Genomic DNA, 12610 nt, shown 5'->3' with positions numbered 1-12610 from the left:
AAAGTGAAAGCTGCACTAATCTGTTTTGTCCCCCCTCCTTTCCTTTCCTTTCCTTCTCCAACTGATGTAATAAAAATGAAACACAATCAGTCTGATGTGGCCAATCAGATGTGTGGTTTCAAATGAATTCTGCGTATTTCATCAGAGAGATGTGCTCGAGTGAAGCAGTCTGAGCTGGAAAGGCAAATAAAGCACAGATTGAAGATCAGCTGAGAATATTCAGTGAGACGTTTAGTAGAATCTCAAATACACAATCATGGGAAAACTCACTGCTTCCATGTGACTGAAGCTGGAAAGGTAGCAACAAGGTGCGGCCAATCAAATTCACTTGATTATCCAATCATCAGCAACTCTGACCAAGTCTGTGAAAGCAGGATTTTTTACAGTTTGCTGGTCTGGAGCACACAGGTGCTTTGTGTTAACAAAATGCCAAGGTGGAAAGAGATCAGCAATAACCTTAGATAAGCAACTTTTGCGGTCCAATAGTCTTGTAGGGGTTATACAACCATCTAAAACTATACCAATACAGTGGAGCCTCTGAACTGCTCAAACAGGCAATTCGTATATTAGAAATATGCATGCAAAAACTAGCAGTGCACCAATCGATCGGCCCAGATTTCCTTTATACTGGCTCATTGGTGATCGGCCAATGTTTACATGTGAAACCAATCTTATCCACCGACCCCCAGTCGGTCATGTCAGATGGCCGCTCACACTGAGCCTGGTTCTGCTGGAGGTTTCTTCCTGTTAAAAGGGAGTTTTTCCTCTCCACTGTCGCTACATGCATGCTCAGTATGAGGGATTGCTGCAAAGTCAACGCCAGTGACTGTCCACTGTCTCTACATGCTCATCCAGGAGGAGTGAATGCTACAAATCTCTGACTCGATGCAATCTGCTGGGTTTCCTTAGATAGAAAAGCTTTTTATCCAATTTGAATACATAACTGAATTGGACTGCACTGTTCAATAGTTAGGATTAATTGGGATGTATGTACTTGACTTGAAATCTGTATGATTTGATAGAATTGACTTTGTGAAGTGCCTTGAGATGACATGTGTTGTGAATTGGAGCTATATAAATAAAACTGAATTGTGAGAGAGGCCTGACTGGCAGACCCACCAACCAGGTCACGCCTGCACGTGCGCGGTTCACTGTTGACGACATAAAATTAGGACATTGAAGGTGTGTTGTGACCTTATGACACCTGACATTGTCAGTTATAAAGAAAATATATATCATCCAAAATCGGAATCGGCAGGTCATGCTTTTAAAAGATCGGTAATCAGCCAGAAAACTGCAATCGGTGCACCCCTAGTAAAAACAACTTTCACATTGCAAATAAAAGAAAATTTAAATAAATTGTTTCACCCCTCAACCAAAACTAGAAAAAGATGTATTTACTCTGCAAATGCTAATTATTACATTAAAAACAACATTCATAAAGCAGGGGCTCCAAGTATTTTTTTTACATCTTTCCCTGATAGAACCAAACACAAATATGTGACATGCATCTTTGACCTCTAAACACCACCTACACTTTCACACATGTTAACAGAAACATGCATAACATGACAAAATATGGTCATAGAATGTTGAAGGCTTCAACAGATACGTAGAGCGCTGAGTACCAGAGTGCGCCACTCTGGAAACATTCCTGTATCATTTGTCAACCCAGAAGTTTTGGAAAGGGATTTTCTGAGTGAATGACGATGAAACAGCTTGAACTGAAGCAGGAACATCATTTACAAGGTTTTGTAGGCTCTCCAGGCTTTTAAATATAAAATTCAAACACGTGGTTCCCTGGATTACATTTTCTTTTGGAAAACCCTGCATAAGGAAGCACACACCTTGTCACTGGACTGTTTTTATCTGCTGCTAGCATCGTAGCAGCTCTGGTCTGACAAATGTCAAATGTTTGCTGTTTATACAAAGCTAAATTATACTGCAGGAAATGCTGTTTTAACTAAAGATGCTTCAGTTTGCTGTCCTGCAATGTCGTCTTCTTACTCACTAAAAGACTAGATGTCTAGTTAAAGGCCACTCTGGCGCACTGATATTTGTTTATCCAGTGGGTTTATTTCTCCTTACCTGTTCAGAACTCATTCTGACAGACTGTACAGAACACCTGCTTCATAATGAGCTCTGCAATTGTCTCCACAGGTGACCTCGGTCAAGTGTTTTCGTGTTTGTTTACATCTCTGCCCTTTCCCTCATCACTCCAACTGATTGAAACAATTAGGACAAACCTCCTTAAATCTGTTTCTGCTGGGCGTTACTTCCCATTAAATGGCTTTTTTAAACTCAAATGCTGCTTAGTTAGACAACCGTTAATGATCTGGCAGTATATAAATGTTAATACCCTGAATTGTTTTGTTTTTTGTTTTAATGGTAATTTGAGGAAATTAGGCTCCATTTATGTCGACTCAATTATAGTTAAATGTGCTTTACTGCATAATAATTGGAGTAAATTTGACTGGATTTCTGATTGGACTTTAATTGGCTTGTTTACTTTTAACTCATGTCCTGAGGTGACCTTTCCTGTAACTTGGCACTGAAGGAAAAAAAAAACTTTAAATAAAGCTATGTTAACAAATGAGAAAAAAAAAATAACATCGCCACATCCCTATTGATTAAATAACTACAGCAGTTTCATGAGAAACTTTTCATTTTGCTATGAAGCTTTGCTACTAGGTGCACATCAGGGGGCTCACAACAATCCAATCTACAGCTGACATCTCTCTGTGTGACCTCCTCGCTCTTCACCAGGTCAACCTGACATCTGGTTTGGCAGGACATTTTGGCTAATGGAAAAAAAAATTAACTTAAGAGTCCAGTTTTAAAGAACCACAAATGTATCTACAGTGTAACACAAAGAAGATTACCTCTAACATAAAAAGATAATGGTAGTTCTTAGTTTGTGGATTTTGTTTCTATGCGGTTTGTCATCTCTGGAGGGAGTTTTTTTTTCTTTCTGCATAAAACAAAATTAAAAGAGTTATTGGTGATCCACCAATTAGCCAATCTTCCCTTGATGAGTTCTGATCGGATATCAGCAGATCAAATACTGAAAAATTGGAAGCATTTCTAGTTCAATAAACACATCAAAACTGAATTTTCACTATTTTTACGAGCTGTAAACATATCCACATTGCATTTTGTTTTGACTTCTGTAAAAATCTGATAAAGTTAAAGACATATGCTTTGATGGATAAATGGTGGTAATTGTATACTTTCTGTGTTGGTTAAAAACACTGGCCTGTATAAAAAAACTTGCATTTCTACCATAACCCTAACGCTTTTTTGGTCAGTGTTTATTACATTAAATTGCTGAATTAAAACAAAGGTGTCTTTGTAAAGAAAATCTTAATCAGCAGGGTAGAGAGAAAATAAAAACTTAAAAAATTAAGATCTACATAATTCCACGTGTGTTCATTCACAGGTTTGTTTCCTTTGGTGTGAATCTACAGTTTAAATAGTTATGGAATAAAGAGACCCATTGAGTGAGAAAGTGTATCTAAAACGTTCGACCGGTAGTGTATTTAAAATTTTCAGAAATTAAACTGTCAGATAATACAGATGTGAGTAAAAAAAATAAATAAATATCTTGGTCACTTTATTACAGAAGGCAAGACAGATGATGATGATGATAGTAGTAGGCATTGTCATATGTGGTACGCTCGGGCAAATTTTCTCACACAAATTAAATTTGTGCTCGGATGAGGTAAAACTCTCTTTTAAACCATATTGCACACGACCGCAGTTGTGGTCGTACTCGAAAAAGACAAGAGGGGGCGGTGTAAGTAAAATATATACATTTCTCATGCACAAATTCGTACATAATCTAAATTAATTTGAGAATAAGATTATCAAGACCCAAGTAAATCCACGTTAAGCTCTACATGACACCATTCTCAGCTATGGAGACACTGGTACAGTTGTCTTCTATTAAATTTTAAGTAATTGTTTTTGATTGCAGACATGTATTTATGTTTTTGTTAGGGTCAGATAAAATAAAATAACACACTATCCAAACCTTTGAACATCTTACAGAGCACTGTTAAATAAATAATCTGAAACTGGAAAGTGTATGGCACAACTGTAAGCCTGCCCGGACATGGCCATCCACCTAAACTGACAGGCAGGGCACGAAAATAATTACTCACAGAAGCAGCCAAGAGGTCCATGATAACTCTGGAGGAGCTGCAGAGATTCACATCTCATGTAGTAGGATATGTTGACTGGACATCTACTAGCAGTGCACTCCACAAATGTGGCCTTCATAGAAGAGTACCACAAAGAAAGCCAATGTTGAATGAAAGTCAGAAAAAGTCCTATTTAAAGTTTGCCACAAGCCATGTATGGGACACAGCAAACCTGTGGAAGAAGGTGGTGGGGTAAGATAAGAATGAAATTAACCTCTTTTGCCTAATAGCAAAAGGCTATGTGGAAATGTGAGACATGAGGGAAGCCAACACTCTGAACTCACCATCACCAACCTGAAACATGGTGGTGGCAGCATCATGCTGTGGGATTTAACCAGGGACAGGGACTTTGGTCAGAGGTGATGATGGATAGAATTAAATGTTGGAAGAAAAGCAGTTAGAAGTCGCAAAAACCAGACTAGGGTTAAGGTTCACCTTCTAGCAGGAAAATGATCGTAAAATGCTCCTTTATATTCAGCCAGTTTAATGCAATGGTTTACTCGTACTCGTACTCGTCGTCTTCCGCTTATCCGGGACCGGGTTGCGGGGGCAGCAGACTCAGCAGAGACACCCAGACGTCCCTCTCCCCAGACACCTCCTCCAGCTCCTCCGGGGGAAGCCCAAGGCGTTCCCAGGACAGCCGAGAGACATAGTCCCTCCAGTGTGTCCTGGGCCGTCCCCTGGGCCTCCTCCCAGTGGGACGTGCCTGGAACACCTCCCAAGGAAGGCGTCCAGGAGGCATCCGGTATAGATGCCCGAGCCACCTCAACTGGCTCCTCTCGATGTGGAGCAGTAGCGGCTCTACTCCAAGCCCCTCCCGGATGGCCGAGCTCCACACCCTATCTCTAAGGGAGTGCCCGGCCACCCTACGGAGGAAGCTCATTTCAGCAGTTTGTATCCGGGATCTCGTTCTTTCGGTCATGACCCAAAGTTCATGGCAATAGGTGAGGGTAGGAACGTAGACCGACCGGTAAATTGAGAGCTTTGCTTTTCGGCTCAGCTCTCTCTTCACCACAACGGACCGGCACAGCGCCCCCATTACTGTGGCAGCCGCACCGATCCGTCTGTCGATCTCCCGCTCCATTTTTCCCCCACTTGTGAACAAGACCCCGAGATGCTTAAACTCCTCCACTTGAGGCAGGAACTCCCCTCCAACCTGAAGAGGACAAGCCACCCTTTGTCCGGTCGAGAACCATGGCCTCGGACTTGGAGGAGCTGATCTTCATCCCAGCTGCTTCACACTCGGCTGCGAACCACCACAGCGCATGCTTTAGGTCTTGGCTAGAGGAGGCCAGCAGGACCACGTCATCTGCAAAAAGAAGAGACGAAATCCACTGGTCCCCAAACCAGACCCCCTCCGGCCCTTGGCTGCATCTAGAAATCCTGTCCATAAAAGTTATGAACAGTGGTTTACATCAAAGTATATTTATGTGTTAGCTGGGATCTGGAGACTGAAACTGTTGCCCATTGTTTGCATTCTGTCACACTCAGACCTGTATAAGATATTTCTAAATGTCTACTAGTCCTGACACGCGGTTAGACAGCACATGAACCACTATAATTCTACAGATCCCTGAATGCTCTGCTGGCGTAATGGTGGGTCAATCAGGACCACGAGCCATCCTCATCTGTTCACATTCAATATCGACCTCAGGTAGAACACTGAGCTTTAATGAATGTTTTCTTATTATACTTTCCCCTGCTACTGCAAGGGATGGACTCGATGAACTGGATCCTCATTGAAGGATGTTCTTACTATTGTTAAGCTGTGAAATAAAAACATCGAAAACAGTATATTCATATGTACTTTGTCTCTTTTGTTGTAATTGATATTACTCACCTAATTAATTTATCAATTTCTCATTCTGAATGACTATTTACCACTTATTTCCATTGCTAGTACTAAGAGAGGTGAGAGTTAGTGTATAACAGGAGCCAGTTCTGAGTATCTGACAGCCGAGAGCTCAGTAGTGGAAACACCACATTAATGTACCACAATTGCTAGGAAACATAACAGAAGATATATGTCACACCACCAAGGAAATCGAACAAAGGCTTAGTGCTGCTGCATCCTAGCCCAGCTATGGCTCTGTCTATCATTACTCTCTTCCTCTGGCCCCTGAGATGACCATTTAATTCACCAACACCCACAGGCTGCTCCCCTCAGCTGTTACTCAAGCTGCCGTCATGGCACAATGTGAGGGTTTGGCTCTAAATACTCCAAAAGTCCTTTACTATTTCTGCTTGTGTGAAATGCCAAAGAATTCTACTTCAACGGGGTAGATTGTACGATTCAGCTCTTCTTTCACGGTCTCAGAGTTTATAACTTCAGGCAGTAACAGATACCCACTGTTGCAAAGTTTTACAGTCGCATAAATGGCAATAAAAATGGGGAAAACGCAGATTGTTGGCCTGAATGATAGAGGCGTCTCTGCTGCAGAACTGAATAACTGTTGGAACTTGGGCCCTGCTTTCAAGGCACGGAATACTTGAAATAGAAAGTAATTCATTATACATCCCATTTGTTATCATTTATAGGGCTTTGCACATTTTTTCACATCATAAACATGAATTTTATTTGAACTATGTGTGTTAGACGAAATCAAAGCAGTGTCTAAGTTTTAAGGAAGGGAATTATCCATGGTTTTCAACGTTTTTCACAAATAAATATCTGAAAGGTTTGTTAGTGAACATTACTGAACAAACATTATGAAGACCAAGGAACACAGCAGGCAGGTCATGCAAAAAGCTGTGGAGATGTTTAAAGCAGGGTTAGATTATGAAACAATATCTTAAGCTTTGAACATCTCTCAGAGCTCTGTTCATCATCTGAACATGGAAAGAGTGCAGCACGACTGCAAACAAGACATGGCCGTGCACCCAAACTGACAGGCCGAATGGAGAGAGCATTAATGAGAGCAACAACAAAGTAGAGGATTGTAACTCTGGAGGAGCTGCAGAGATTCTGTTAACAGGACAACTGCTAATCATGCACTCCACGAATGTGGCCTTTATGGAAGAGCGTCAAGAATAACGGGAGTTTGAAAAATCCACAAGAAGGTTCCTGTAAAGGTTGTCACAAAATTCAAATACTTGGAAGAAGGTACTTTGATTTAATTAGACCAAAACTTAACTTTTTGCCCTACACAAAGAACACTGTGTGTATTGGTTATATAACAGCCTAAACACACAATCCCCATGCTGAAGCATGGTGGTGGCAGCATAATGGTGTGGGAATGACTGGCTTCAGCAGAAACAGAGAAGTTGTTCAGAGCCAATGAGAACATAAGTAATGCTAAATGCAAGACAACCAGTTAGAGGCTGAAGGGAGTGAGGCAAAGGTTCAAACCTAAATCCAATTGAAAATCTATGACACGACCTGAAAACCAGTGCTCATAGGCACCCAACTTCCAGTCTGAATAAGTTTAGGCTATCTTGCAAAGCAGAGTGGCAGGGAGTTAACGTGACATCAAGGTTCATTGAGGGGTTTGAAAACATTTGCAGATGGCCGCACAAACGGTTTCATTCCAAGTCTGCTGATTTGGGGAAAGTTTAGGCATGAACCTGTCAAACATTTTAAAAGCATTACTAAAAAAAAACATTAAAGTTCATCCTCAGCTCCACCTTCTGCACCTTCATACCCTCCGCCTTGTTTTGCTAATGAGTGTCAGAGCTGCGACTCTCGGTTGATTACACAAGAGCGGCTGCTGCTATCTCTAGAGAGCTGCCCTCTCACTGTGTTCCCTTTCCCTGGACCACTATCCCTGCAAGCACACAATCAATCAGCAGGTATCAACAGGACCTCAAGTAACCATTGTGTCTCTGGATGTTTTTCTATCCTGGTGTGTCAGTATATGTGCAAATGGACATCTGTGGAGTTTACAACCTTTAAGGTTGTTTTAAGGCAATTTTTCACTTTGTTGCAGCTTCTTGCTGACAGAAAAACCCACAGAAAGCCACAATTACTCTAACGACCCACCGATGTCACAGCACCACCACGACTCTAATCTTCTCAGTAATTAGGAAAAATGTCACTTGAAGCTTGTTTTAAAAGGCAAATTCAGTTTTTCCTCTCATATCTGCCAACATAAAAGGGTAATAAACCAACTCCAGGACTGTAACTGATGATTAGGGATGTAATATTTCAAATTATACTATTGTATGACTTTTTATCAGCAAGATCAGAGCAACAAAAAGTCTTTAATCAAGTTAGAAATGAAGAACTCCTACTAAATTTTGAGTTCAATCGCTGCTTGTGAAGATTTCTTTGCCTCGATGGAAATTAAAAACTGCAGCAATCAGTTTTTCTGTATTTGTAATTGTTTTGGATTGGCTCTACAGTTTTAAAGGTAGACTATTGTACAAATGTTTACTAGTGGATAGCACAGGCCATGCACAACCAAAAACACACACAGTCCCCAGACAAACTCCATTCTGCAAAAGACAACAACGGTAACTTCCCAGACAGATGTATTTTTTTTTTTATCTCTCTGTAGTGTAGAATAATCCAATTCAAGCTTGGTTGGGTCCAGGTACAGATTTCTTTACAAAAAACAATAAACAAACAAAAAAAACAGTTTCCTTCAATTAGGTAAAAAATAGACAGATTTTGACATCTTTAGCCAGCTACTGTCTAGTCTTATTTTTTGACATTGCCTACACTAGCAGGGGAAGGTGGCACCCTACTGGCATCTACTTAACATCCAAACAAACAACAGGAAGCATGGCCATTGGCCAACACCTGGCGTAACTATTTTTTAATAAAGTGCTCATGCCATCCCCCAGGCTGAGGCACCCTGGGTGGAGAGCCATATCGGCCCATTTAAAAAGCCCCAATTGCATGAACCAATAAATTGCTCAGGGGTCAAAGTCAGCCAGTTTTACCTCAATCGCCTTGATAGTTTCCAGTTAAACAAAAATTTGATTAAAGTTATGGACGTACAAAATGTTTTGATGCATAAAAACTGACTGATGAAAAGACAGGAAACCAACAAGACACAATCATATAGATCTTTCTTCAAATGTGGGTACAATTCATACTGATTGTGCAATATCTTATCTTCATTTTTTGCTGATTACTAATAAAAATATTAAGCCAATCAGACTCCCGTGTGATATAAATCGTTTAGCTTTTTTGTTTTTGCAAAATTTCCTTAGAAATGAATGAATGAAACCAGCAACTGTCAAACAAAACGACATTCAAAGAGACTATAACCATCAGTTGTGGATTTAATTAGGACAAATAATGAAGTTTGAAAACAACCGGTTTTTCTGTATTATCTGAATTCCCAGTCCATCACCTAGTTATGTTGGGGATTAGGCCGGTAAAGTCTCTTCGGCGTGCACTGAATACACAAGCACAGATCGTTGGATCTTTGAGCGCCTCCGAGGGTGTGACTGACATTTTGCTGCTACAGCTAACCAGGGGAAGACTGCCCACATGGCTGCAAAAAAATAATACAAATAAATAAAAAACCCAATTGTCCCTGTCACCTTTCCTGTCATTTTTAGACGTGAAATGCACAGTTAGAGATGCAGCTGACAGATTTCATCCAAAGCTACAGTTTAAAGCTGATAGATGACAGGAGAGCTGAGCAGAATTTGGAAATACTTTAAAAAAAGAAAAATCTTGATGCATGTTGAGCTACACTGCAGTGTGAATATGCGTCAGCAGAGAAGCAGGGTAGTGCATTAGAATGCACACATTTGACTTTTTGGTTCATTTTGCATGCAAATATTTAGATTCCTTTAAGTCTCTAAAAAAGAAGTTGGTATTTTCCCAGATTTCCTGTCTTGAACCACATCTCCTTTTCTAGATCATAAAAAAGCGAATTTCCTGTGTGATTTGGTGAAGTTTTGCAGGCTCAGGTTCCCCTGTGGAGGGGCATTAACAGATAGTCCACAGAGACAGACTGATGAGGAAGGAGAATAAAGCAGAACAGATCCACACCACACAGACGTGCAACAGTGTTAAAAAAGGCTCCAGCCTGCATGGGAAACTCGGGTTAATTGAGTTCTATTGGAGGAAGAGCATATTTAGGATGTAATTAAAATGTGCTTCATGACCGTCAGGGGCAGTTTAGCAAGCCTGATTGAAGTTGGCTTAAATGAGATCATTGCCGTGTTCTGCTGAGAGGTGATAGAAACACACAAGTCACTGAAAAAGCGTCAATTCACGGCAAAAATGTTGAAAAAACAACAGTTATAATATGAAAGTGTGGAAATCCAACAGTCGTGATGCACAACTCTGCAGATGGCAAGTCCAAACTGACTAACTGCAAATCCATATTATAGGCAGACCAATTTACAATTTTCAATCAAAGCGTAATGCATATAAATCCTACTAACAGTGCTGAGGGTAACTCAAAAAAAAAAAAAAAACCTGCGCAGGTTAATATGCAAGGTGAATACAATAAATAAGCTTTTGTCTACCTGGTCATGCTGTTGAGCCGCTTTCGACGGCGCATTGCCGTCCTTCGCCGTGGTCATGGCTCCCTAACGGGGGGTGACAAACTATTGTTCCCCTTTCGGCCAAGAGGAGCGGGGAAAACACCGGAGGAACCGCGGGGAAAGGTTCAAGAGGAAAACAGTCTATTCACGGAGCCTGCAGGCAGGCAGCGAGTGAAGGAGCGAAATGGAAGCAGGCAAGGGGAAGAAAAGGAGGCAAGAAACATTCAGACAGTGGGGGAAAGGAGATAACGGAGAGAGAAGCCGCGCATCTCAGCTTCAAGCGTCTCATGCGGGACTCCGCGCGAGACATTCGATGTTCCACACGCGCGTGCCCACACCGGCGCCTCCGCACAAGGCGCGCGCGCACGCACGCGAATCTCGCAAATTCGCAGAGGGAACTGATCCTAACAGATCAACTCTGTATTAAATGTAGGTGTTTTTACTTCTGGACTGAATTTAAACTGCACACAGGATACTTATGACATCCAGGGCCGACCCGGGTTGTGTGGGGTCCAAAAGCGAATTTTCCTGTGGGTGCCCACTGCTACCCAAGCACATTGATATTATACAGGTGCATCTAAATCAGTTAGAATAGCTATCATCAAAAAGTTAATTAATTTGAGTACTTCATTTCAAAATTTCAAACTAAAAACGAAAATGTTTATTTGTGCTCATTTTGAGTGGTTAATGAATTACAGTTATGGCTTACAGTTAATGAAAAACCAAAATCCAGCTGCTCAATATATTCTAATATTACACAGAACCATTAAAAATATTTTAAATACGGAAATACTAGTGTTATCACCTAAACAGTTTGGGGAAGACTGCAAATTTTAAAGTTATCTTGCAGACACTCACTGGCAACTTCTACAAGGAGGGTAAACCTCTAAAGGTATTAGACGCTGGCTGTTCACACAGAGTGAAATCCAAGCATGTTAATGGAGAGTTTAGTGGAAGGAAAAAATGACATAAAAAAATGGATAACTGCAGCCTTGAGAGGTTTTGTGAACCAAAGCCTATTGAAGATTACCACAGCCACTGTTTGAGCCACTCCTGAACCAACTTACCTGGACTAAGGAGAAAATGACTGGACTACTGCTCCTCTTTCTAGATGGAAGTAAATTCTGCATTTCATAAAAAGATCAAGATCCCAGAATCTGACAGAAGAGTCCAAAATCCAAGACGTTAAAGGTCCAGAATAATGTTTGAACAGTCAGTAATAGTTGTAGGAGCCATGTCATCTTCTGGAGTCTACAATCTTTAATCAGGCCCAAAGCCAGCATAGCCATCTACCACATGTTAGAGCCCCTCCTGGTACCCTCTGCTGACAAGCTTAATGGAGAAGCTGGTCAATTTTTCTGGCAGGACGTGGCACTAGCCAACACTGCCAAAAGTACCAATATTTGCTTTCATGACCAACTGATTATGTTGTAAAATGAGAGAGGAAATTTGGAAAAATATGGAGGACCAAGCAACATTGTGACATTTAGGCCAACTTTAAAAGGCTGATTACGCCGTACTGGTCATCAGCTGTACACCTTTTGAACTAAATGACAGAAATTGCCCTTTTGAATATATCTACTTGAGATGCAACTGTAAATACTTTAGGGAAATTCAGTCAAAGATTCTGTAATGCTCCAGCAGCACCAGTAGGAGGGGATAACGCTTAGATCATTAACAACAAAATGAAACAAAAAGAGGATCCTGAGCATGCCTGAAGATTCACAATACTCAGCACAAATAATTGGGGCACTTTTTAATCATTTCCTCCCAGGAATATAATTCTTCAGCTTACATTTGAAGTGTACTAGAAAGTCAGGACGAAGCGAGAGAGATGTGGAAAAATCCAGAGAAGAAAGAATTAGTGGACATGTGCAAATTGGGTCTCTAATTAACGTTAATAATCCCTGGATGTCCAGTCTGCATGGGCACACTACAAACTGAGTTTTTTAAAAACT

The 12610-nt window shown here is 41.0% G+C and overlaps 1 protein-coding gene across 5 annotated transcripts in view; it reads right to left on the bottom strand.

Moving 5' to 3' along the window:
* Positions 1 to 12610, bottom strand: part of dpp6a (dipeptidyl-peptidase 6a) — a 383254-nt gene that overhangs the window by 166839 nt on the left and 203805 nt on the right. The window contains exon 1 of one of the 5 annotated variants that reach the window (XM_047349743.1): positions 10635 to 11043. The exons of the other annotated variants lie outside the window; for them this stretch is intronic. Coding sequence (XP_047205699.1) covers positions 10635 to 10691 — 57 coding nt within the window. The 5' untranslated portion in view covers positions 10692 to 11043. Of the gene's footprint in view, positions 1 to 10634; positions 11044 to 12610 lie in introns of those variants that run through there. 5 annotated transcript variants of the gene reach the window in all.

The sequence above is a fragment of the Girardinichthys multiradiatus genome, chromosome 21 (genome assembly GCF_021462225.1).
Source record: "Girardinichthys multiradiatus isolate DD_20200921_A chromosome 21, DD_fGirMul_XY1, whole genome shotgun sequence".
Taxonomy (NCBI): Eukaryota; Metazoa; Chordata; class Actinopteri; order Cyprinodontiformes; family Goodeidae; genus Girardinichthys; species Girardinichthys multiradiatus.
The sequence above is the reverse complement of the archived record's forward strand: the minus strand, read 5'-3'. Positions and strand labels throughout refer to the sequence as shown.